At 45.6% G+C, this 27,785-nt stretch overlaps 1 protein-coding gene across 1 annotated transcript; it reads right to left on the minus strand.

Moving 5' to 3' along the window:
* Positions 1-1,186: 1,186 nt before the first annotated feature.
* On the minus strand, positions 1,187-26,859 carry HPCAL1 (hippocalcin like 1). The gene is made up of 4 exons (XM_080341913.1): positions 26,774-26,859; positions 5,251-5,653; positions 4,056-4,161; positions 1,187-1,487 (listed from the first exon to the last, which is right to left on the minus strand). Exons 2-4 carry the CDS (start codon positions 5,626-5,628, stop codon positions 1,390-1,392), a joined length of 582 nt encoding a protein of 193 aa, XP_080198039.1. The 5' UTR covers positions 5,629-5,653; positions 26,774-26,859; the 3' UTR covers positions 1,187-1,389.
* Between the last annotated feature and the right edge of the window lie 926 nt (positions 26,860-27,785).

Raw genomic sequence — 27,785 nt, forward strand, 5'->3', positions numbered from 1 at the left:
CTTCATCGCCTTGAGCTGCTTCACATCCAGCAGAAACAGGGCTGTCACCTTCCTGTGGTCTCCACCAAGGAATTGCCTCCACCTAGGACCCAGCTGGGATGGAGCAGGATCCCACAGGCACCAACACCATTGCAATAACCCAGCTGTGATGGCGGGATCCCAAAGAAATCTACGTACCTACAAAACAACGTGTCTCAGACAGACAACCACACGTTGGGCAGGGACCCAGCCTTGTCCTTCCATCAAATACATGATGCTAGGAACTTGTTGCATGGGTTAGACCAAGACAGGCAGTGACAAGAAAAGTAGTCTTTTATTTCAATTAATATTTCTTGGCATTAGGCAGATATTAAATAACACTGGAATGCACAAGACTATTAACATATCGACAGCAAAAGGGAGGAGGTGTAGCCAAGTCGAGAACAGCAGTGCGAGTCACGTCACCTCGGGGCACTCAAAAGCCATTTAACGCAGCAACCACCAGAAAGTAGGACTCCACTGAGAAATACAAAATGAAGATGAACTCCTTTCAGGTCTTTTGTTAATACAGTAATGCTGGAACGATCGACAGTAAAAAATGAACAAACATTTGCATTCAGGAATTAAAACAGAGTGAAATATCCACAAACTGCTAGTCATGCATTTCTTTTGGAACAGCAATTTGCTAATGCATAAATATCACATAAAAACAATCTCCAAGATTTGAATAAATCACAGACAACTAGAAGAAACAAAGCTCGAATTCTACTTTATGCCTTAAATAGATGACCTAAATATTTAAAATTTTACTTCACCATATATATATAATTTATATATATATTAAAAGAAAGTAAAGACCATTAGATAAGTGCAAGCAATTTTCCTCAAAAAGAAAATTGGAACCATGCCCAGGAAAGCTGCTTTTTTTTTTCCTTTTTATTTTTTTTAACTTTCTACTCCATTCAGTCCACATATTTTATTTTTTTTTTACATAATCATTTCTGAAGCAAAATAAATTATCTACCATCTGCTATGTTGGGTAAAAGTCCTACCTAACATCTTCTCAGGAACTACTGGAACATCACCTTTCTTATGGACTAAGTGAAGTGGTATCTCACCGGCGATTTGACCTCTTCTGTAGCTGCATGTAAACATACCTTTCAATTAACGTTTAAAATGTGTAGAGTGAATCGTAACATTACGGGGAAGCAGAACCGGAGCTGCCGAAGGAGAGCGGCACTGGTGTCACTGAGGGAAGCGCGGGCTGGTTCGCTCGGACACACGCACACACATGATCTGGCGATGGGATCTTATCCGCGAAGTGTGGAGGGATGGTTGAGAAGGCATCCATTTGCGAGCAAAGCTTGAAGGACACAAGCTGAGATTCTCTGTGCACACTGTCCGCTTTAATCAGAACTGGCTCGCGCTACTGGGGTCGCACTGTAACAACCGCACGATGGAGGGGTCGCTCTTGGCACCTTTGATGAACTCTTCCAGCGACAGTTTACCTGAAAGGGAGGATAAACAAAATGGAAATAATAAATAATAATAAAAAACAAAGGCAGTTGCTGCTGCCATCGCTGCTGTAGCTTAAAAACCCTCACCGAAACAACATACGTATACTTAATCTATCGCAAAGGCATCAAGGGGAATTTAGTGCAATGCACAGCAGCCAAATCCTACTCAAGCTCTTAAGCCCAGATGCATTTTTTCTTCTGCAAAACAATCTACCATAATAATTGCTATTTTTTATTTAAAAAGACAGTACCAAATATAAAAACTGTCCTAATATCATTTGGCCGCGTTTTGCCCAGAACCAGACTATACAAATTACATGAAACATAGGTTTGGGATACGGTACACAGGATACGGTACCTGAACAACTGTAAGGTTTGAAAACTACACCCATATTACTATGACATTTTTAACCTAAATATCCCAAATGTCTCCACTTTGTCCCCTCATGGTTTCTTGTGACGTGTAGGGCTGAGCAGTGACGGCTTCTCCTGTGCCTATGAGCCACTTTCAGTGCCCTGCGGTGTGTACAGGAACAGGACGCATCCCCTGGGGCAGCCAGAAAAGCCAGTCTCAGGTAGCCACTGATCTCCCTGAGCATTTCTGGGTTATACATCTTCAGTTTAGGCCAGAGGCGCTGACTTGGACAGACCCACGTAACAGTCTGTAGGTCGAAAAAGGTGATCTCTGGAGGAGCAACCACGAGGAGCAACCACCCCAGCATCCCCTGCTGGCAACAGTCCCGTGGCACGGCATGGCATGGCAAAGAGGAAAGGTCCCACCCAGTCTCCCAAACTCCATTCTGGGGCAACCTGGCCTCCTGGCAGGCTTTTCACAACCTCAGGAGCATTCCTCTGCACAAATGCCATTGGGAGCCTGTGAGCAGCCTCTGCCTTGCCTGCTATCAACAATACTCTCCTGCTCCAGCACTCTGAACCATGGAAGAAGGCAAAGCAGTATTAATGAGAAATGAAACAGTTTTCCCTAGGAACTGGAGGAGACAAGCATGTGTTGCATCCATGACACCGTGTCCGGTGATCTCCCACCTACTTTGTGTTCCCAGCACAACCCACTGCTGCCCTCACTCAACAGCCCATGGCCACCCTGTGGCATGCTTCTGTTCTTGTTTCTGGCTTTTAAGCTAAAGTTCCCAAACCAAGTGTTTTCTTAAGTTTTTTATCAGTCCGAAAAAGAGTATTCAACGATCAGGATGTCTATGGGTTTTCCTCTTTCCTTGCATTACTTAAAAACAAAGTACAAATCAAAATCTATTTGCAACATCCAACAGTCAGATGGAGAAGAAGAAACACCTCCATCCACCAAGAGCACATGCGCTTCCCCATGTGCAAACTTTATTGCTTGGCACTGCACAGCTTTCAGGGCTGATATTTTCCTGGGAAGAGGATGACTTTTTATTTCAGCAACAAAGTGCAACAGCTGGAGGATGAATATAGCAGATTTTGTGACTACTACACGGTCACACATCTGCATGTGCTGCTATTTTCCACAGAACATAAACTTTTGGTCATGTTATTTTAGGGCCCTCTACATGTGAAGTCAGGGGATGAAGTGCTGGTCTTGTTGAAGTCCAAGGCGAAATACTAGAGGACTTCACCAAACCCAGGAATTTGCCCCAGAGGCTGCAGAAGCAGATGCCAAAATGCAGCCATAAAATTCTCTTGAATAAAAAACTTTCTTTGCATAAGATAATATTTTTCCAGGTCTCCATACTTCAGCACTAGAACCAAATCTGTGCTCTGACTGAGCACATCAGTAGGACACAGCTCCTGATTTTGACATGGGCAGCTGCCACCTTGGCCGCTGCCAGGGTAATTCCCAGGGAAAGCTCCACCTCGACTGGGATGAGAAGAAACACGTCAGCAGGCTGATGGGCAGAGGAAACTGCTAAATTTTGCCTGTGTTTTTTGAGCCCAAGGAAATGAGCTACCTCAGGTGGAGGGGTTGTGATGGGTACACTGTCAGATAAGTCAGCCAGCGGCTCCATAACCGGCCCAGGAGCTGTTACATTCCCCAAATATGCACAGTGCAATGGAATAAACACTGCAGGTTTGCGTGTGACCACAAGTATACTTACACATGCCATAAAAATGCACAGAAAAGAAGTATTATGGACCTACGGAAATTTTTGCTTTCAGGCACCCAAACACATCCCTGACCCATGTTTACTGATAAGCCCAGGACTTTGTCAAGGGCAACGGGAGCAAAACCTCCTGCCTACTTTGTGCTACACCTAGAGAAAATAAGGCAAAGACAGGGGACTCAGGAGTTTCAGAGGATCCCTGGCAGAAGGATTTACCTGTGAAATGTTGGGGATGGACTGTTCCCCTGCAGGGAAAGATTCTCACCTGCTGCCCACTTATTCACCCTATTTGTTATGGACTGGAGACGCTCCCCAAGGCCAGGCAGAGCCCAAAGGTACCAGTGAGGACATCTGTGCCCTCGACTCCCTGACCCCAAACACCATAACTTGCTTCAATGAACACTGAGCTAGAAAATCTCTATTTCTAGAGGCTACAAAGGAGTGATGGTGGGGATCCTACCATCATTGTTTGTGTCCATCTGTCTGAAAATCTTATCTGTTCGCTTCTCGGGAGTGGATTCGTCTTCCGGCATTTTCATTACCGATGAAACCATTTTGTAGATTGCCTGGGTATTAAAAAAAAATATATATATAGGAAAAACACAACCCAAATGACAAAACATCAGCACTGAGAAAAAGAATTTAAGCCTGTAGCAATAAAAAAAGGCAGCTGACCCTGGCAAGCAGCTGCAGGACTTTATAAACCAAAACAAACAGGAATTTCTGACTGCAGCTTTCTTTATCTTTCCCGCTTGCATTCGCACTTCAAAAGAAGCTCCTGCACCGTTGGGTCAGTTTAACTGAAAGTCAGGGTCTAGATTAATGTACAAGCAGGACTAAGCTAAAATACAGGAGGCACTGGTGTGTAATTTTGCTTTCTGCAGCTGGGAAAGCCATTGTGTTTTCAGCTGGCTCTTCACGTACACTCAGTTACGCGTATGAATATGGGGTGTTGTACAGGTAAATATGAATATATAGGAATCAGGGTTGTTTTTCTTTGTGGAAGAGTAAGGAAACACATTTTCAGATCTACAAGAATATGAATAAAGATGAGATCTCTTTAGGACATCTGCAGTCCTAACCCTCTTCCTAAGTTTCCTGGCTGAGCCACGCAGACCCGCTGCCAGGGCACTGGCTGGATACATTACCTGCTTCCCCCTGCCCTCGCAGTGCCCTGCAGACACATCCCGGCTGCAGAGCCGATGGGAGCAGCTCACTGCCACGGCCCAGCCCCGGCGGCACGTGGGGCAGGGGCACAGAGGGCTCTGCCCCACACTCTGCCCCGGCTACACACCCCCAGACTTCAGGAGACAAAGACATGCTACAGCATTTCATTCAGAGCTCAAGTTTCAAAGTATTAATTCTGAGATGAATCAGGTCAGTGAAAATTTGCATTTATGGTTTTTCGATCCCATCGACACCCCCACTAAGAAATCCCCAGGGAGAGGTGCAAGCATTTGGCTGTGGGCCAGGTGCACAGAGCCTTGTTTGTCTTTTAGGCTTTTTGCATTTGCAACTCGTAGGTCCCACCAATGTCCCTTTGGTGAACAGAGGCTCATCACCCTCCCTGGGGAAGCCACTGCTTGGCACATCAGTCTCAAGGCAAAGAAGTTACAGCAACACGACTGAAACATAAAACAGAGACAACATCTTACCTGCACTATTTCTAGCATTTCCCCACGGCTGATGTACCCGTTACCATCCAGGTCGTACATACTAAACGCCCACTTCAGCTTCTGCTCCAGCTTGCCCCGAGAGGTGACGCTCAGGGCGATGATGAATTCCCTAAAGTCAATCGTCCCATCGCCATTGGTGTCGAAGGTGCGGAAGACGTGCTCCGCAAACTTTGACGCATCTCCGTAGGGGAAAAAATTTGCGTATATTTTTTTGAACTCTTCCACAGTCAAATGGCCGGTTGGGCAATCTTTTAGGAAGCCCTTGTACCACTCTTGCAGCTCATGGTCCGTGAATTCAGTGTTCTCGCGCAGGTCCTGCAGCACCTCGGGGCGCAGCTTGCTGTTCTGCTTCCCCATCCTCTTCTGGATCTGGGTTCAGCGGCTGCAAAGCAAGAGAGAGAGAGGGCATCCACCTGAGCTCTGGCCACACTCCGCAGAGAAGGTCTGGGGTGCAGGCAGAGCCCTCTGGGAAACACAGACCCTACACATGGCCAAGAGGAAAGAGAAGAAAAAGGATGTTATAAATCACTGGGAAAATATCTCATTTCATCTGGCCTCTTTTCCTCTCCTCTAGGCTCTCTCAGTTATTAGTATGCCGCTGAAGGACAAGGCAAGGCAGTTTGGGAAGGACTATTTGGGAAATATTAATTCTTATTATCAACCCTTATTATTTGGGAAATAATAATCCTCATTATTGTATTTCTGTGCTACAGTCCCACCCTCTTATCATAAGGCTTGCAATACCCAGGTCTGGATCCCAACTCCTGACCCACCCCAACAGGCTGATCTGCTGTGATGACCAAGCAGGATTGGGCAGGGACCACAGCTGTGATGAAAAGTGAAATCCACGTATTTACAAGTGAAAGTAAGTGGGGATGAAGTGAGGGGCAGGAAGGGCACGTAGCTCTGCGCCAGGCGCTCTTTGAAAGCCCTTGGTTTATGGAGCATCTCTCTCCTCCCTCCCCACCTCCCCAGCACGGGAGGTGGGTTTGTGCTGCCTGCGGCACCCCGGGGGCTGAGGCCTTGCTCCGGGAGGCTGAGCTCAGCACAGCTCACGCTCCACAGCATCCCCTGAAGGACATCTGCCTCTTTGCCTCCGCCACGGAGGCAGTATGAGCAGTGGGGTCGCTGCGGCAGCAGCACCTGCACAAGTGGCTTTATCCTTTTCGGCAGGTTGCAATCTGCTGCCTTCCTAGACAAGTGGAGAAAGGGGCTTTTTAAAACACAATGTTTGGTAAGACAACTTCTTCCAGGTTTATTTGGTTTAGACTTTTATATAAGATTATTCACTAAGTTCAATATTCCCCAATGCAAGCAAAAGGGCATTTTTAACCTCAGGATGTCAGGAGGGGGCTGGGTTTGTCCCCTCCCTTGACAGTGCCCATGACGTGCGGGTGACTCACAGGTGAGGCTGCCCAGCAACAGGAAAGCTCCTTCGACAAAATGAAAGATGGTCAATCTACACTTAAGAAACAACAGAAAAAAAATTTTTGGCTTTTATCCCTTTCAGCCTTTCATGGCTTCTCAGCAACGGCAAACTGAGCTGCCAAGAAGAGGTTGATCTGCATCTCCTTCCCTCAGACACGTGGTGTGAATTTTGGGGTTGTCATATGCAGGAACAGGAGTTGGACTCAATGATCCTTGTGTGGGTCCCTTCCAACTCACGACATTCTATGATTCCTTCCCCAGACTCACAGTATCACAGTATATTTGGGATTGGAAGGGACCTCAAAAGATCATCTAGTCCAATCCCCCTGCTGGAGCAGGAACGCCTAAGTGAGGTCGCACAGGAACATGTCCAGGCGGGTCTTGAATGTCTCCAGAGAAGGAGACTCCACAACCCCCCTGGGCAGCCTGTTCCAGTGTCTGGCACCCTCACTGTGAAGAAGTTTCTTCTCAAATTTAAGTGGAACCTCTTGTGTTCCAGTTTGATCCCATTACCCCTTGTCCTATCATTGTTTGCCACCGAGAAGAGCCTGGCTCCATCCTCATGGCACTCACCCTTTATATATTTATAAACATTAATAAGGTCACCCCTCAGTCTCCTCTTCTCCAAACTAAAGAGACCCAGCTCCCTCAGCCTTTCCTCATAAGGGAGGTGTTCCACTCACTTAATCATCTTCGTTGCCCTACGCTGGACCCTCTCCAGCAGTTCCCTGTCCTTCTGGAACTGAGGGGCCCAGAACTGACTCAGTAAGTTTATTCAAAAGCTTTACACAAGGTCACATCGAAACCCCTGAGACTGGCCCAGCATAAACGACATTTCTCTGCACAGCCTGTTATGCCCCTCTTAGACTGGCTCATAGCTGGCGCAGAAGGCAGGTTACTGACAGGCCAACACCGCACGGCTACTCGGAAACTGCAAGAGCTGAGCAGCAAAGCGTGCAGGGACCAGGAAAAACATAACAGGGGCTAAGCACTTCCCAGGGAGCAAAAATCCCAGGCATGCATAAGAACCCAAAAAAAAAAGGAAGTTAAAGGTCAGCAAAAAATAAGTTGCTCTACAGCAGAGAGATTTTCAACAGCTGAATTTAAGCTTGTTTTATTTGTATTCCACTTAGTCTCTGTGTCGCCTCAGCAATGTAAAAAATCCACATCCTGCTCTGTGGCTTAATGCTCGGAGACAAAAACCAACCAGCTGCTCATTAGTTCAATGCATCGGGCTTAACAGAAAACTGTGTTATCATTAGCACTTCTGTTTCCTAGAAAAGCTGCCAATATTTCAGCTCCAAAGCTTTATTTTTGTCCATTATATTGCAGAGTTTTCTCCAGGCCCCTGACATACCTCTGCTTGTTCCCAACATGCAGGGATGCTACAGCTCCTGGTCCCTGCCAGCATCATCCCTAGGAGAGCACTGGGCTGCCCTCCAGTTAAACCACTAACTCCCAGCTGCTCCTGCTGCCTTTGCATCTTCGAATCTCCTCTGCTCCAGATATCCATCCTTGCAGTGCCGAGGGCAGAAAACACAATATTCTACTCTGCTGCAGTCAATTTGCAGAAAACAGTGGCTTAGAGCAAATAACAGATCGACTGTGGTCCTTTTTTTAAGAGAAGAAATTGTAACACTATGTTTCTGTCCTTTGGCGAGGAGGTGCCTTTGATCCTCATCCTTCAGTGAACCCCTTCGCTTCATGATGCCCAGATGTTTTGCAAAAGCTACTGCTCCAGTATGAGATTAGTCCCTGCCTCAGACCTGCCTGAGCTTTGGGGCAGCAGCAGCAGAGCCCTCTCAAAGCAGGAGCTGGGCTTTAAGCAGAAATAAACTCAGCTTTAATCATGCACAGGGCTGGAAGACTGTAAAACTTCCAACTGGTAGTTAAAAAGAAGTTTGAAGAGGTTTAATACCATTTCTCCCTTTTCCCATAATACTTTTATTATTTCTGTTCCCCTAAAAAGAGGCCCCTAGACAACAAAGAGGCAAGATGTTAACTCTGTTTATTAGATTTCACTACTTCTACCAGCAGTAAGAGATATCCTGTTACTTGGACAGATGCTCATTTAATAACAGCTTCAAAAGCTTACATTCCAGTAGTCTTTGCATCCAACAAATTACAGGTCATTTCAACCCTTCCTCCTCTTTTACATCGTTTTAGATCAGAAAAGTAATGTGCAATGCTCTGAACACAACCCTTTTTTGCATATAAGTTTTCTGAAAGACTTCATAATTTGTTCAACCAAAACATAACCCTGCAGTTGTTGTAATCAATTTGTTATGAATAATTAAATAACCAACATTAACATTAATTTATTAAAGCCCATCTGAAAAAAAAAGCTTCTATGCGAATTGTGGTTTCAGGTAGCTCCTCCAAAATGAAATGCCTAAATATCTCATTAATCATGACAGCAACCCCTGCTGCTGGCATCCACCTGACATTTCATTCGATTGCTATAAAATGCTTTCATCAAACCACTTTCCAGAGGCTCAGCAGCTGATTTAGCCACCAGACCACTTGGAGGATGGCTGCTAATGGAAATCACAGGGAGCGGGTCTGGCGTGCTCAGGTCACTCCTGTGATTAGGGCTGTGGGGTGTTCTTTTTAATGAGCTTGTACCAGCCAAATGACTCACTGCAGTGGGTGTAGAAGGTAAGGGAGGAGAGACATCCTCGCACCCAACACTGTCCTGGGCAGTCAGTAGTGCCCTAGCACCAACACAGCCTCCCGTCCCGCACTTCCCACCACGACAGAGTGAAATCCAGGGAAGCAATGCCACAAGCAAGGTCCATTCCTGCTTAGCTTGATGAGCAAAGGCCCTCAGAGCATCCAGCACTGTCATGGAGTAATTTATTAAAATTATGCGGTGCTGCTGCCTGTTTGCACAACTTACATCCAGCCAGGCTAGAAACCAAGATGCCAGAGAACTCCTACCTAAACCTTTATATCCTCTCTCCTTTGAGGCTCACCAAAAACAAGCAATAATCTCATAGCAAAAGCCTAGCAATGAGAAAAAAAGTCTTTTACTGAGGCCAAGAGGGACACCAGTTATGCAGCACCCTGTGAGTAACCGCAGCAAACTCCGAAACAGCTAAAGTAGTAATCCTGTGTTTTTACCAAAAGATGGACTGGTTGTCAGCATCCACACACTGAAGTATTCCATATACTTGTAACAAAGCCCAGTGCATTCTATTTCTGCATCAACTCTCTGTCAACCACCGGGTACTGCAGGAAGCAGAACTTTCCTTGCATGTAACCCAGAAGGCCGGAGACCGACACGGCTTTTTTTACTGCAAACCTTCTGAGGCAAAACTCCCTTGAACTGAACTCCTGATGGAATCCTCTTAGCACATTAGTTACAGTCGCAAAAGCAGGCATGACTCCTTAGAGCAGCACTGCCTTGTGCAAACCCCCTTGGCTACTGATTTAGCATTAATAAAAGGAGGAAAATTGATGAAATGCCTGTCTGTAGTACAGAGGTGCTCTCCAGCAGAGAAGCACAGTACACAGAGAAATAGAATAAATACTTGTTATATTATCTGAGCTATCTGCTTTGCAGGGGGAAATCTAGCACCTTTTCTCTTACGGTGTTCACTTATAAAACAGTACAAGCGTGGCCAAGACCTGTTACGGTCTTGAAGCTGCAGCACGATGCCTCTGGGACTGTAGGAGCCCAAAGCAAATGAAGAGCATAATCCAGCCAGCAAATACTGCTCTAAGTTGGTCTGAAATGCAAGAACCATTCCCCTAGGGGTGGAAGATTTATTAAAACACCTAAATTGTCAGATCTGTTACTGATGCTTTCTGCCTTGGAGTGCAGAAGAAGAGGCAAAGGCATTTAGCCTACAAGGACCTTGTGAGCAAGATGGTAAGAAAGGTGTTGCTCTGAAAGACAAAGTGATGGTAGTCAAACGCTGGCACAGGTTTCCAAGAGAAACTGTGAAGTCTCCATCTTCGGAGATATTGAAAACCCAACTGGACATAGTTATGGGCAATCTGCTCTGGCTGACCCGGCTTTGAGCAGGAGGGTATGACTGGATGATTTCAAGAGGCCCCTGACAACCTGAACTATGCTGAGAAATAGCCTCAACATCCTTTTTCCTATGTTCAGGTGAAAACAAGAACCATGAGGTCCTGATCCCCTGGGGCAATTCAGTAAATGTGGTCCTTGAAAGATAAGCTAGTTCTGGGGTTGTATTTTTTGAAGTTTGATACTTGTATCAAAAAACAATCAAACAAATAAAGTCTCAAACCCCACAGGCAGCCCAAATAAAAGCCTCAGCCATTAAAGATGTGTGCTGCCTCACTTCAGCAATATGGCCTCAGGAAAAAATGTTTTGGGCTCTGGTAGCATCAACACTCAACAACTTTAGTCAATGCACAGATTTATTTCAGAAGAACCTGGCTCCTGCAGGTCAAGCTGCAAGAGAGAGATGGGATCTTGGGCATCCGAGCTAGCAACAAATGCGTAGCAGTAAGAAAAGATCACGTAGCAAATAGGCTGAAAAACAGGATTATAATGACATCCTGTAGACCATGCTTTGCCCAGGGCCGGTCAACAGGTCTGATCTGAACTGGGAGGGGAAATGTGCAATTACACGGCCCTGGGACAAATAATGAACTTCAGAGTAAAGAGCAGATTTTGTTACATGTTTTAATGCCAGTATCCTAAGCAACCAGCATTGCAATAGAGAAGGCACAGGATATACAAATACGTTGCTATAGATATATCTGGTCCTGCCTGGTAAACTCCTGTGAACTTCTTTCCTGCTCTGTGGCAAAAGCAGCACCGACACTCACGTGCCAGCTACTGCAGCTCCTGCTTTGCATTCCCAAGCTGTAGATTTGGGGCCAAAAGCAGCACCTTTTGATAAAACTTGAAGTGCAACAACAAATATCTCCATGTCTTGAAAAGTTAACAATAGAAGCATCGAGACAAAAGAGAAACCTCAATTGTTAACACCGTGAAAAACGGGGTTTGAGACACGAAAGGCTGCTGTCAAGAGGAGCTGAAGTTCCTTCCTCCATTGCCTCCAGGGAAACAGAAAGAGAAACAAAACCTCACAGAAAAGAACAAAGCACATTAAATAAATAAATGAACTTTTTTATATTTTTCACTTTCAATGACTCCTATTTAACTCAGTAACATTGCTTACTTGCAACTTATTTTCAAGTTAAATATTTTTCAGAAGCTTATTAAAAAAAAGTGGGCAAAGGGGAAGGACCATCACCTGTATCACCCACATTTTAAGTTCCAGAAAACCCAGTAACAGTTCAGGTATATGCACTGAATGTCCTTTTGAAAGGCACAGTGAATGGGTGATGTACTTAGAGCCACCTTCCTTTGAAAGCGTATCTATAAACACATCCTCGGGATCTGTGTGGTCTTGCAACCCAACCCCATGTCTGGGATGAAAACCCGTTACACAGGGTGTTTCAAAAAGAGGGACCCAATTTCAAATGGGGTCAAATTTCAAATTGGGTGCATCTTTTTGAAATGCTCTGGTGGTAGATAACCACTTACCCAAAGCTTGCCAAAGGAAGACATTACAAAACCTCAAAGCCTGCAAATAGCTGTGTGAGAGAAATACTTCCAGGCTGGCACATTCATTTCATGGAGTCAGCTGCAAGGCTAAAACCTCAGAAATTCACTTATAGGTCCCTGGATCACTCATGTCTGTTGAAGTCACATTACTAGGGATTATATTCCTGATTTACAGAGAAAAATCAATTAGTCTCTGTCATTGAGCATCAATGCATTAACCTGAGAACCGTTTTATGTTCACATCATCGGTATGCGGTGCAGAGGCACTTGCAGGTGATGGCTGCAGCATCTTCCCAACCGTTGCAGCCCCTGTAAGAACCAGGACACACCGGTACCCGCTGTGCCCGCTGACACTGACACCCATCACTGGGAGAGGGGAGTTTGTCACCAAGGCCACGGTTAGAAATTCACTGCAAAGAAACAAAACACACAAGACACCCCCAAATATTCACAAATGCTAATGAGGAAAAACTGAGAACTGCACTATGACCAGAGAAGCGACAATTCCTCATGGAGCTCTCCATAACATTCTCCAGCCCAGGGGAGAGAGCTTATTACTGTAAAGGGCAAATATTCCCAGTGCAATAAGAAAAGCATAGAAATATTTCATGTAAATTAGGAAATTGGGTTAATTTGGGTGGGAGTAGACTGGGCAGCAGTGCAGCTTGTGATTGCAGACAGGAAAGGAATATCGTGAGTGGATTTTCCTTGTCTCCTCCCTTTGCCCTTTCTTTTTTTTATTTGAAAAAAACAAAACAAAACAAACAAGGGAGAAGCAGCCAGCCCTATTTTGTCTTCAGGCACTGTGCAAAGTTGGCAAGGCTTAAGAAAAATAAATTATAGCTTGTTTACACAATATTACAGAGCAAGGAAAACATGTCAGCACAATGTCTTAGCGTACAAGGTCTTTTTCGGGGAAGGCTGTGTCGCATGTGGAGAAACTCACGTCATGTTCATTGAAGATACTACTGTGATACATAATTTTAAATAAAGCTCTGTGAGCGCAGGCCTGCAGGACACAGAAAAGTGCCTGATGTGAAGCAGGAATCTGGAGAGAACTTTGCAGCCTCACAGTTTACAAAGAGGGGGGGAAAAAGTAATAAGAATTAGAGCAGGGCATTATATTTCAATATAATTAAGACCGTGCAATTTGCACAGTTGGGCTGTCTTGTATTGGATTTTTTAAAGTTTCATATCATGCACTAATTTAATTGATGAAGGTAAATCACATCCAGCTTCCCATCCTTTCCCTCCCCAGAAAGCTGCCTCCGGACAGCATTTCTGTGCAGGGCAGTGATGCCCAACCACCTCAGATAACCTGTGCCACCTTCATAAAGACCTTAAATCATGACAGGATTTTCAGTGGTATGCTGACTTCTTAAAAGTCTTACTTGCTTGCATTAAGGGATGCGTATCTATTGATGTGAGGAACAAATACGGGTAGTCTTCCTGCTTTTTACATAGCTGTCATCTCTACAGAATAATCACAGCCCCAGGAGAAAGGAAGTTAGATTGAATTTCAGAAGAATCAGTCAAAATATGGCAGTATCAAGAGCCAGTCAACTGCGCCATAGCAAACCCCATTGTACCAGAGCCATTCATGTAGAGAAAAATAGAAAGTTTGGGGACAGTGACACTTGCTAAAGATGCCTAAATGAAAAACAGAAAAAAAAACCCCCAAAACTGGCATCCTTCCCTTCCCCAGCTACAGGTTCTGTGCTGAGATAGGGGGGCTGGAGTTGATTTCAGGTAGTTAATTTGACACAGGGAAAAAGAGCTGGCTTTGTTTGCAAAGACTGAAAATAAACTTTTATTTTTTTAAAGCATTATTTAGCAGAGGTGTACTTAGTAGAAAGATACTGAAATGTGGTTAAAATCAATCAACATTTATTTGGATGCTTAATTAAAAATACTGAAACACTGGCAGCAAAAAAACCCAACCAAACCAAAGCAACCCAACCCACACAAAAACAAAACCAAAAAGACCTCCCCACACAACCAAAAGAGAAAGACTGTTTGTCACTAACATTTTCATCCACCCAATACACAGCCACTGCTAACAATTTCTACTACTACCCAATTTTTGGTTCCGGAAGTCTCAAATCTAATACAAATGCATCCATTTATTTTATTAATCTAGCTTTCTAAATGAGGGGGTTTTAATTAATTTTATTTTTCCCCAACAGATTGTCACTTTAAAATAGCACAAAAGCCACCGTTTAACTTCCTTGTAGAAATACACACCACTAAATCAAAATTCTTCTCAAAACCCTGTTCTCTTTCCCCTTCAGTTGCAACCACTAATGAGAGTAATCTAATTGTTTCAAAACATTTATTTTCCTGTTTGTGGAATGAAAAAAAAAACACTGAAGTTAAAAATCTAAAAGCAAACCTAGAGTTTAACTTTTTTTTTCTTGCAGAGGTGTAAAAACCCTGCAAAGTGAACACTCTGCAAAATAACTACACACAAACAGTCTCACCCATAAGGAAGGAACCTGGTTCTGCTGGATGCAGCAATCCACACAGCGTTAGATCAACCCTTGTCCTGGTAGGAATCAGCCCCAGTTCTATGCTAGCTGAGGATATTACTCAAGTCTTGGTGCAGGTGACCGTACTAGACTCACAGGAATTTATTTTTTTTCTAATTTATTTTTAAAATCAAGGAGCCAAAAGTGCAGCAACCACCATCGTGTGCAGGAAAGTCAGCACACACCTTGTCTAAAGGCATCACATGAGGAACATGATGCGAAGTTTGTGCTCAGGTTAGTAGCAGGGCAACCACAAGCCTTCGTGCCTGGAGAACACGACGCCGAGCGCTTTGTATTGAATTACAGCAAAACGTACTCGACAATGTGGACACCCATCTGGGGCAATGTCCTGCTGTCCTCCTGGGATGGCAAGGGCTGTCCATGCCAAGGCATAGCTGGGCTGGTGGGTCCCTGTGGGCAATGTGTGAGGGCACACATGGGTGTTTGCCCAAGGCAGCACCTTGGTGGTGTGAAATCCAGAGCTGGTGGTTGCAGGGATGAGCGGGCTGCTGGCATTCATGTCAGGTGGCTCTTGAACACAAAGTGCCAGTTTCCATACCCACTGCAGAGACGAGAAGGACATGCTTGATAGAGGTGACGCAACAGACCTTCTCTCTGGGCATGTGGGGTGCTCAGTGATACATCTCATGCTCTTACTCAAGTTCTCATCATTAAAAATGTGAGAAGTACTCCAGAAAACAGGAGATATCGGATTATTTTGTGACTAGTTTCTGCAAAGGCAGAACACAAATGGACAACGCTCCTTCGCTGAGCTGTCATGGACTGCACTTGCTGGACTCTCCCAGGAGCTGAGTCCATGGCAAGCAGAGGCTGATGCAGCAGCAGGGCAGGACACCTGCAGTCCCAGCCCGTGCGCTAAGTAGTCACAATGTGCATTAATCCTGTGTGCTCAACAGTGGGATTTGCTTTTAAGTGCATTCACTATAAATTATGCAGAAAAACAATATGACTGTCTGGGAGAAAAGGAGTGTTTCATATCAGAGGAGACAGCTAGAGACCCCCTGACCCAGACATACAATGACATTTTTACAGCCACCAAAACCAGCCCTATGAAAATCCTTTCTCTCCTCTGGCATTTCTGTGCAGCGTTCAACACTTGAATACAAATCATCTTGGAAGCAAACCATGCAATCTGTGCTCAAGACAGCACTTTCTTCATTAACCTCCACCACAGGGCTCCATCCTCAGCAATATCCACACCAAATGTGCTTTCCTGAGCACTGTGGGTGGGGGCTGCCTGGAGCTGAGTCTCTGTCAGCAGGCTGGGCAAGACAGCAAAGGGAAAATCAAATCACACTGAATTTTATATTTATATCTAAGTAAGGCAAGTAGTGACCAAATGAGTGGGTATGGTAACAAGGAGGAGGTGAGATGGGTTTGAAGCAGGAAGCATCCCAACAGCTGACCTTCACCTGAGACCACACATGGGGCACATCCCATCCCACTGCCTCGCTGAAGGTCTCCAGTGGGAAAACAAGAAACTAGTGTCTCCTCTCAACAAGGTGGACATCCATGAGGGGAAGAAGAGGAGGAGGGAGAAAACCTACTCCTGATGCCACCTTCAGGTCTTTCTTTCAGATGGCCCTATCTTCATGAACTTTGCTTTAGTGAAGGAAGAAAAAAAAAAAAGGCACATAATCAGTAAAGTTTTAACATGTCAGGTCATGGTCAGATAAGCTCTTTTGGGTCTGGCCACACCAGGCCAGCTGCTTTTTGATCTTTTCATGTATTATTCTGGTCTCTGAAGAGACTCTAAGCTATACCTGATATCAAATATGTGTTCGCTCCACTTCTAACAGGGCTGCAGAAAATCCTACTAAACAGAACACTTCCACCAACTTCTTCATCTTTCACAAATCAAGATCCATGGTAGCCACCACGTTGTCATTTTTTTTAAATCTCTCTTCCCCAAGGATGACATATCTACTTTCCTGGAAATTTTCAGTGACTTTTTTGCATGAGGGAGAAGGTATCCTGCCTCAGAAACCATGTCAACAAGACCTTTCCGCAAGTGCAACATTTGCGTAGCATCAACACAATAATTTATCATTTATTTTTTTCCTCTTGAGAGAAACAGGAAAGAAGTGTTTAAAGTATATGGTGGTGGTTCAAAGGAGGGCTATGCTGGTGGAGGATGGTGCACTAACTGAAAGTTTCTGAAGTGATGCCTTCTCCTGGGGTGTGGAGACTTCATCTTTCAGTACACAATAGCATGGACACTTCCCTTCTCCTTGAAGCCTGCTAACAGTTTTTTGTTGGCAGTAAATATGTTGAACAAGGAAGGCCAGAATGTAACACCTTCAGGGTCAGGGGAGTCACTTCCAGAAGAGATGTAGATGTCTGGAGTCACACTGGCATCGGGGAAGAGGTTCCTGCCAGAGGAAGGTGAAGCTTTATCTGCTCAGCTGAAGGCAAACCAGCCCACGGAGGCACCAGGTAGATCCTCGAGCCAACGCTCTGCCCTGGCAAAGACTCTCATTCAGCCTCTTCTCTCTGCCCTCTGCAAACACGATCCTGCTGCTGCACTTTCTTGAGATGAACCAAATGCAACAGGAATAGTCCCCCCTTTCCCTCCCATGCTCTGAAAATGGCAGGCATTACCTTAAAAGCACTTGAGGTACTCATATCTTTGTGGTTAACAATTTTTATAGCTTCTTGACCCTCTGTCTCAGAGATGTCAGACTTATCTTGAGTCCTCCCTTAAGTTTCAGAACTAAAATGCAGCAGAAAGCATCAACTGGGCTCCCAAAGGAAGGTCCGACCCCTATATTTCCTCTCTGTAGCATCAGCGTTCCAGTTGCAGGAGGGGTGATGAGGTAGGGCAGACAGATGGATATTTGTATATCCAAGACACAGCTCTTTGGTATTCCGGTGCTGAAACCTTCTGTTCTGGAAAAGGAGAGGAACTGCAGCGGAGCATGACCCTGTTAAACGACAGCACGCCACCCCCGTGTGCTGCGTTTTGGAGTGACTCCAAGCAGGGTGGGACTGTAAGGAAGTGGACAAAAGCTTTGGACAGAGATCTACGGGGAGGAAGCGCTTCCTACTTCCTATATTCCACAGAAAAAAAGGAGGGCTTTAAATAACCCTTCTCCTGAGCCCTGCTGAAGACCAAAAAGGTTGCTGTTGGAGGGAAGTCCTATCTGGCTGGGACCTGGCTGAAGGCTGCTGAGGGTCTCCCATGGGATGTGGCCACCCCACAGCGATTCCCACCATGTTGGTGGGAATGGGAAGGCTGCCCGCAGTCCCAAGTATGACCAGCACTGTCCAGACAAAAAAGCCTGTGGAAAGTCCAGGACAGGGCTCCCATCTCCTCCACCAAAGGTCTGGAGGCAGACTTGTCCCCCAAGAACATCCTTTGTTGAAAAAGGAAAATCAAGAAGCGACATTTACACTCGGCAATGCTACCTTAACATCACACTATTTCTTGGCCCCATTTACCTTTTCGCCCTTTCTCATATGGCTCATAGGGCAGTAGCCCCTTTATTCTGACTGACGGAGACACTCAACCTGCTCCCTCTCTCCCTCCTCACCCCTGCAGCTGCACCAGACCTTCCCCCTCTTGTCTCCCTCCTGCCTCTCGTGTGGCCCCAGGCCATGAACATTGGAGCCAGGACAACCTGCAGGCTGGGCAACAGTACTGATAAGCAGATAACTGGTGTTGATCAAAAAAAACCCTACTGCTAATGAGTCCCAAAGCAATATTTACTTTTCTTGGAGGTAACAGAATCTGATCCTAAATATGGTAATACATATTTTCAGACCACCCAGATCTTTCCTCTGCATGGGACTACACCAGTTATCTGTCCATTTTAATGTACATACTCAGTTGTCACAGTTCTCGCATTGTCCTGTTCTCCACCCTGAGCGTCAGCCCATGGGAAGAAGCCCGTTTGTCATTTTTCAACCCATCCTTAGTATGCTGCTGCACCCATTGCCTGTTGATCCAATAGGAGACGACTTGTGCTGTGCCAAAGTTACTTAAATCTACATCTCAGATATTTCCAATGGGCTGGAAGATTTAATAATGGAAAATACGGGAGAGAAGGAAGGAAACCACAGGTTTGGCAGATTTCAGCTTAGACAGATTAAGAAGCAATGTGGAAAAAATGTACTCTAAATTATATTCTCAAAAGAAAAGCAAACATGCAAGCAGGTCAGAAAGAACAGAGTTGTACACCCATTTCTGCTAGAGTCTCTGGTAAGAAATGGCATTGCTTTGAAATGGAATTGAATAAACAAACTTCACCTTCCTGGCAGAAAAAAATAGATGAGTTCATAAATGGCTTTCCACAAAGCAATTACCCACCAGTTTGGAACAATGTCTGTGGTTTTGCCCTGCTGAGATAGCCATCAAAATTGCTCTTGGTCTAAAACTCAGAGAGATAAAGTGATCAGCTCCTCCACAGTTTTACAAGGGAGCAAAAGAGTCAGAACTATTTCTCACAGCAATTATCTGCCAGGTTCTGTGTTCACCGGACAACAAAATGTGCCCAGTAAATTTACTGTTGTTATACAACTGCCAGTTTATCTCTACTAATTCATATTATGGCAATATGGTGAGCACTCAGCTGAGAAGGCAGCTTTGTTGGGCTGAAATTAGACAAAGCACAATAAGAAACAGCCCATGGTGACACCAAATTTGCAGCCGAAGGAGCGAGAGGCAGCCCTGCCCCACTGCCAGCCCTGCACATCCAGCACAGGCAGGCACTGATATGAAGATGCTGAGTGCCAATGCTCCTGCAAATTCAGTTTAGCTACTTCAGGTTATTTCTCTTTTTCTTGTTGCTGTCAAACGATCTCGGTGTCCTACAGGCTTCCATTCCTCAGGTTTGTCCTAATGGCTTCCATACAGAGCCATGCCAGGGTGGATGAATATCAGTATCCTCACACTTTAATGCAGTCAATAGTCATTATTTTAAATATTCCTAAAGACGAGCTGCTCCTCTTGGACATATGGTCACACTGAGGACCTTCATGCATGGATGTGTGTTTGGAGGTTTAGGTAAGCCTTAGGGGAGCTCACATCAAACAAGAGCTTGTCTGTCACACTGAGGTATGAGTGGCACTGGAAAGCCCTGTCTGTCCCCCTGCACTGCAGGTTTTTCCTGCTTCTTGCTGACACACAACAGCTACTTGTGTGTAAACACCGGCAAGCTTTACCCTTCCTGGTATGACCAGTGGGATCAAACTAATGGTGCTGGCAATTCCCCCTCACTCGGCTGAGTTACAGTGGGGATTCAACAGGGGACTGGACCACCCAGCTCACCAGGTAGCCCCTGGTATGACAGACATAGCATCACTCACCGACTTTCTTCTTGAGCTTCATCCCAAGAGCCAGCCAGACCCTGCTCCCATCACTCCAGTCACAGGCTTGATTCACAGAATCACAGAACATTAGGGATTAGAAGGGACCTCAAAAGATCATCTAGTCTAATCCCCCTGTCAGAGCAGGAACACTTAGATGAGGTTACACAGGAACCCCTAGATGATGTTACACAGGAAGGCGTCCAGGCAGATTCTGAATGTCTCCAGAGAAGGAGACTCCACAACCCCCCAGGCAGCTTGTTCCAGTGCTCTGTCACCATCACTGTGAAGAAGTTTCTTCTCATATTTAAGCGGAACCTCCTGTGTTTCAGTTTGTACCCACTGCCCATTGTCTTATCACTGGTTGTCACCAAGAAGAGACTGGCTCCATCCTCATGACACTCATGCTTTACATATTATCTGCCATGTATCTGAAGAAGATCTTTCTGTTGTCCTTCACCCTCTTGCCAGGTTTAATTCTAAGGAGGCCTTAGCTTTCCTAGTTGCCTCCCTACATACTCTGACAACAGTCTTATATTCTTCCCAAGTGGCCAGATCCTTCCATGATCTATAAACTCTTCTCTTCCACTTGAGCTTACCCAGCAGTTCCTTGTTTAACCAAGCAGGTCTCCTGGCTTCCTTCCTTGACTTCTTCCAACAGCAAAAAATTGTCTTCTAATTTTCAGTTCAAATGTGTTCAGTGCTGGTTATAGCATTTGCTTTAGTCGCAACACAGTCTTCTCTAGAAATTGCTCTCTGCTACATACATGTATAGAGAGCCATGGCTCTCACATCAGCCTTGACTTTCCTGGCTTAACTAAACAGGCTCTTCTCATTCCCTCTGAGACATTCTCCTTTTCCCCTGTTGTAGAAATCCTCCTCTGCATTTCATGTAGTGAGAGCCTCCCAACTTCTGGCCATCAAGACCACACTGCACCATCTCGGACAAGTTCTTGCCTGCGCCTGCACTGCGACACCAAGTTTCCTTATCCGCACTGGGAACTCACCCAAGAAGGGGATTTGTCTTTTCACCTTAGTGTCTTGGGTCAATCTGAGTTCAGCTGTGCCAGGCTCTTCTTCGCATTTCCAGATGAGCAGCTTCTCCCCGCCTTCAGAGACAGACTCTCCCTGCATTTCATGCCTTTTCTGCAACTTCCATCCCCAGAGTTACTCACCTTTCTCAGAATCACGTTCTGACATTCTGTAACATTAATGACAAAAGCCAATGTCACAACACCAGATACCTGATCTATGTACCCTCAAACGTGGAACTTCAAAACCCATCTGCTGATAAGGTCTAAAGGAAGAGATGTGAAGCTCAGTGGAAAAACGGCATTAAAAAATAAGTGTTACAACACATTCCTGGAACATTTCCACATGTAAAACCTAGCAGTGCAAGTCACAGAAGGATTTTCCAATTTATTTTCCAGCTGTAAATGTCAGGAAACGGAGGACCACTTCTACCGCCCATCCAGCGGGAGAGCAAGGAATAACGGCCTATTTGTTTTATAAACAAAACAACAGGCTTGGACAAAACCAACCAATCAAGCAAATCTAACCACAGACTTAACCAGGGGAGACCACAATCACGCTCTATTTGCTGTTCAATAGGATCTCTGTACTAGAAAACACTTCCAGTAAGTGCAGCTTCTCACACACACGCATTTGTATTTTATCCATAATCCAGCTGTTGAGTTTTTTTCCTCCCAAATGGGGAGATTCAGATCTGACACGTCGGATGAACAGCTGTAACAAACAGAAAGGCCATTAGGCAGTTCACTCTGAAAATAAAAAGAAAAATCCTCCTTGACTAGAAAAGTGATGAAGGGCACTGAAAATACCCCTGAACGCTACGAGCAGGGTGCAGCCCCAGGTTGGAGCACAAGGGGCCACAGGATCTGCTGTAGGGGCAGGAGAATCAGTTCAGCAGACACATTCATCCATGCTTGCAGACACATGGTGCTTGCAGTAAATGAGAGACTTGGCACTTTGTTGTTGTTTTGTTTGTTTGTTTGTTTAAAGTCAAGATAAGTAGGCTCTTTGCTGCTTTAAGCCCTGGACAGGACCACACCAGTTTGTCCCAACTCCCTCTGCAAACTGGAAAGGCACCATGGATTGGGCTGCTATGCAAGGAAATGAATGGGAAAAAACCATGCAAAACCACCACAAGTTTGCCAGAACTCTGGGCTATGCCATAACAGCATTTAGCTGTGCACTGGGGTACGCTGCTGGCTTTGGCCAGGCACGAGCTTACTCAGCCAGGCGCTCGCTCTGATGGTCAATTGCTGCCGATACACGAGTCATGAAAAAGCTTCAAACCCCTACATGTTTCGGCACACCACTTAATGAAATCGGTGCGTACATAAATCCCCCCAATCTACTTTTCCAACAAAAAACGACTCTTATTTCTCAAACAAAACTGCTCTTTCCATCAGGGAAGGGAGCTGTGGCAGCAGGCTCCTCCAGGCCATGGGAGCCATCAGGAGCACCACAGGCAGAGCTCACAGAGCTCCTCAACAACAGAGCTTTACCCTCACCTGCCTTTACCTCTTTACTCACAAATAACTCCACTAAATGACATCCAATTTCTTGATGCTGCTGTTGCAGCCAGCGTGTCCACGCCTGCAGCTTTCCTGGAGAAAGCCACAGCACACAAATGTAGCATGGGTTGGAGCATTTAACACGAGCAGTCTGGTTTCACACATGCATACAAGCAGTGGCAGCTACTGTTCCTTGGCTAAGAGCACATCTTAGGCTAGTACATGTTTAAGTGAACCAGCAGTGAAGCCTGCAGCTAAAGGCCCTGCAAGGGGCATCGCATCTGCCAGTGGCTGCCCCAGCCCGAAAGTGGGATGCTGGAGGGCTCCCGCTGTGGTGCAGAGAAGTGGCAGCTGAGATCTGGCCTCTGCTGTGCCAGGCACCATGCACGGGGCTAAAAAGAGCCTGTCCGTCTGCCAAAAAGTGGATAATTTAAGTAGAGAGGCAGCTGACAGGACTTCCCTGCTTTGCCAAGCAGCCAGCTGGAGAAACACATCTTGCAGCAGCAAACATCACTCTGCATCGACAAGGTGGAGGGTTCTTCCAAATCAGTCCTGGGCAGGTCCAAGAGCAGGGGATAAAGAGAAGCTGCCTGATAAATGGCAACACTTGGCAAGCTTAAAAAAAAAAAAAATAAAAAAATAAAACCCACCAAAACTCTGCTTCCTTTCCTTCAGAAGGTTACAGACACCTTTCCTACTGTTGCCTCCCAGCTCATAAAATATCATTACATTTACCATGACTGAAAATATTAGATGCCTCGTGTCTTGAAGAACATTTTTTCTGCTCAGACACAAGAATTTTGCTTACTTTCATCAAGCAGCAGTTTCAACAGTTGTTCAACTGCCCCATGGGCAGGGACATCTTCCACTAAACCAGGTTGCTCAGAGACCCATCCAACCCAATCTCGAAAACTTTGAGGCATACAGCATCTACCACCTCTCTGGGCAGCCTGTTACAGTGTCTCACCACCCTCATAGTAAGGAATTTCTTTCTTATGTCCAATCTAAACCTACCCTTTTCAGTATAAAACCATTAGCCACTGTCCTATAACTACAGGTCCTGGTAAAAAGTCTCACTCCATCTTTTTTTTTATAAGGCCCTTTATACACTGAAAGGTGACAATAAGGTCTCCTCTGAGCCTTTTCTTCTCCAGGCTCAACAACTCCAATTCTCTCAGTCTGTTTTCACAGGAGAGGTGCTCCAGCCCTCTGATCATCTTTATCAACCTCCTCTGGACCTGTTCCAACAGGTCCATGTCCCTCTTATGCTGGGGACACCAGAGCTGGATGCAGTACTGCAGGTGGGGTCTCTGGGCTGCAAGCACACATTGCTGGCTCATGTCTAATATTTCATACACCAGTATCCTCAAGTCCTTCTCTATCTATTGACTATATTGATACTGACACTGAGGCATGCCTGAAACAGATGCAGGACCTTGCACTTGGCCCTGCTGAACTTCATAAGGTTGGCATGGGTCCACTTCTCAGGCCTGTCAAGGTGCCTCTGGATGCCCTCCCATCTCTCAAATGTATCAACTGTACCACTCTACTCAGTGTCATCATCTGCAAACTGGCTGAGGGAGCACTCAGTCCCACTGTCTATGGCATTAATAAGCTAAAATATATGACAACACCTCCCAAGGAAAAGCCCAGCTGGGGAATACCAGCACAGACCAACCAATCCCACATGTGGTATGGAATAATGTATGCACAGCTAAGCTGGACCACAATTTCTAGAAACTCCATTTCCATGCTTTATTTATTTGTATTTAACAAACTAAAATCCTGAGTGCCAAACTCAAGGCTCAGTTACAATTCATACTAAACAAATTAGCTACTCAGATCATTAAAACACTTGAGAGCTGCTTTACTTCCTCTTCTGTTTATGCTCTACTAATCTCTACACTTCTCCCAGTCTGATAAAGTAACTAAAAAAAATCCATTCCACTTTCAGTTTCTGCCCCGAGAAAGCATCATGAGTTCACAGGCTACCAGGATTTTTTAAAAATGAGAAATATTATTCTCCATATACTTTCAGTAAATAATCCTGGTGCATTTAGGTATGAACCAGACCTACAAAATTAAATAGGCATGAACGTAAACTTACTGTCTCTGCCTCAAAACACTCCCAGCCTCAGCTGAAGAGCGACTTGGCTGGCAAGTCATTTATCAAAACAAAGAGGCCAAGTGATATACGAGTGCCGAAGATATGGCAAGCAGAGCTGGGAGAGTAATGCCTAAGTCAGTTATGCAAGTGTGGAAGCACAGGGTGAAAGGACGGGAGAACTCCGCGGGACACACAGCAGCCAGCCTGGGAAAGCTCATAAAGAGCTTTGACAGGAACCAGCCGCCCTGCTGGTGACAGTGACACTGGCCTCTGGCACCACTGGCAGTGGGACCCCAAACCCTGCACCCCCAGCAGCAGGGCAAAGTTCCAGCAAGTTGCTGCCAGGCTCTGTGCCTACTGGGCACATGCGTGGAGCCTGTGGGATGCTGGAGAAAACAACGAAAGGGCTCTGATGCTTTCTCTGCCATCTATTCTGTTTTTTAGCGCCTTTTTTTTTTTTAAACCTTTTTTTTTCTAACTTTGCTGCTGAAGTGCCCATGGACAATGAGGCTATTGAGCATTTACTACAGCATGAGATTAGTTTGGGTTTCAGTTTCTGCTGAGCCAGCTCATTTCCTTCCACATTCTTACTGGAACAGATGCTAAAATATAAACAGGCAGTCATCATCATCAAAGCAGAAAAAGGAAGATTCTTCATATAGCAGCAGTTAAAATCATTCTTTTTCGTGGCTTTAGCCACAACCATTCAATGGCTTGCTCCTCCACATAATTACATTAAAGAGGCAAGGAGCTATTATTTTGTCTTTTTGTTAATAACAAAAAAACCCACATACACACCTCAGAGTATCAAAACCCCAATGAATCAACAAGAAAACTGGCCAAACTGGCCAGATTAAAAGAAGTCTGCAGAGGAGCTAAACAGCAAAATTACTTTTGTCCCCTCCCATCACGTGTGACTGCGGTGCTGCCTTCAGACACCAAATCTGATTGCTGCAGCAATTAGTCAAAAAATCCAAGGCAAACTGAAACCACTGGATACACCAAAGAGCATCCCTGCACTATAATCAGTTCTCCTCCACACACAGGGGAAAACCAAGCTGATGAATAACGCACAGTTAATGAGAAGCAACCAGCTGGGCATGGGCTGCAGCATCAGCAAGGACAAGGTGGTTGCAGCACTTGTGAAACGCGTCCCTCATGCCACCACTGGAGTCAATGCAGGAGCATCTCTTCCCCGGGGGTTTTGGTATCCAGCAGCCGCAGCCCAGAGCATCCCCACGGGGGCCACACAGCACAGACAGGGCTACCAGGCCTCAGACTTTTTTCAGGGGAAAAAAGGTGGAAAAAACCACAGATTGTGACTCTCATCAGAGCCCTGCTCTGCTACACCAGATACATTTCTCTTTCCACCCACGATTACTCGTGCAAAACTGCCTACAGCCTTCCAGAAATTAAATTGTGTCCATCAACTTAGAAAAGCCTCCAATACAGCAAGATGCTCCCCCATGCAACTCTGCTATTCAAATACTTTGCCAGGAAGATGGGCATATGCAATCCCTCCAGCCAATTTTTCAAGTACCTTTTTACATGCAGATACAACATTCATTGTCCAATAATGCTTTTAAAACGCCAACTGCTCCTCACTGGCTGCCCCAGATGAGCAACCCACCCCTTTGGCAAGCCTGTACCTCCCCTGTGGTGCTCAGCCAGCTCACTACTGAACCTGCAGGTGCCACCTGCTCTGGGCTGGGGGAAAAATGTGTTCATACAGGTCAGAAAACTGAGATCACAAAGGACTGAAGCCACAGCTTACCCCATTAGGTTGCTTCATTGCTTAGTGCAAATTTTTCCAGGAGGTTGCTAAACCTCCAAGAACTAACAAGCTGTGAAGTATAAATATGCAATGTAGATACAGATATATATGTCAGTAGGACTAATGACAGGAAATCACTAGTAAAACTTAGGAGGGCCTTCAGAAAAATCTTTCTGAATCATCAGCTTCTGCATTTGACACAAGCATGGTAGGTTCATGAAGGTAAAAACAAGGGATTTAGCTCACATGGGAAAGTAAAGGTCCCTGCTGGCAGCTCAATCCAGAACCAGGCTCTGCAAGATCTTACTGGCCACAAACTAGGGGAGTTTCAGTCCTACCTGTAAATAACAGAGAAAACAACACAACTTCTTATTGCCTTTATCAGTTTGTTCATACACACTTCAGTATTATGAACATTTTAATTGTCTATGCATCCCCTGCACAATATTATTCATTTTCCACTATATTACAGATTTTGGATGGCTTCACCATTGCCCTGCTTGCTCACCTGTTTCATCCAGAGCAGCAGTCAGACCTCCAAACCACTCTGGGACATAGGGTTTAAAGCCAATCACCTCTCTCAGCACCAAAATATGCTCATGACCGATGGAAGACCATCCACACCATGACATATATTTATGGTCGCAAAGGCACTTCACACAGCCATCCCCACAGGACTGACCCCACAGGGCGCCCACACACAGACTGACAACAGTGTGACCCCCTGTGCCCCACCAGCCCCACTCAGAGCCAGCTGTCCAAGGCGTTCCAGCCACCCCTGCTCACCCCCTCACCTCGCTCCTCTGGCCACCCCGGGCTCAGCAAGGGGTTCCCCGGGCCAAGCCGGTCGCCCCATCCCTCCAGCTGCTCCGCCACAGCCCTGGGTGAACCAGGAAGCAGAGGCGAGCGGGGAGTTTATTTTTAGATGAGATTTTTTTTTTTCTTAAACACAAAGCGACAACATACGCACAAACCACGCGTACACCCTCACCCCACCCAGCGATGTGTTTTATATTGTACATCCTCCCAACACTCAGAAATCCCTGGGCGACGGCAGAGAACAGACATCACCCTGTCACCCCACACATTTCCATTATCCCCCTCAGCATCCCCATTCCTACACAGGCAAAATAAGAGTTTCTCATGCACTAAACACTCCCTACAAAGCAGGCAAAGCCTGAAGAGGGAACTCAGAATGGGAACACACCCCTAGCACTGCTGCAGTGTAAAAGCAAGCAGGTCGCTCTGCTCTCAGCTT

The sequence above is a fragment of the Nesoenas mayeri genome, assembly GCF_963082525.1.
Source record: "Nesoenas mayeri genome assembly, chromosome: 3".
NCBI lineage: Eukaryota > Metazoa > Chordata > Aves > Columbiformes > Columbidae > Nesoenas > Nesoenas mayeri.

Excerpts from the sequence above, each read along its gene's own strand:
- HPCAL1 (XM_080341913.1), bottom strand. The coding sequence starts at position 5,628 with ATGGGGAAGCAGAACAGCAAGCTGCGCCCCGAGGTGCTGCAGGACCTG. Across the intron at positions 4,162-5,250 it reads AAATGCTAGAAATAGTGCAG|GCAATCTACAAAATGGTTTC; the intron begins GTAAGATGTTGT and ends TTTAATACCCAG. Across the intron at positions 1,488-4,055 it reads GATGGACACAAACAATGATG|GTAAACTGTCGCTGGAAGAG; the intron begins GTAGGATCCCCA and ends CCTCCCTTTCAG.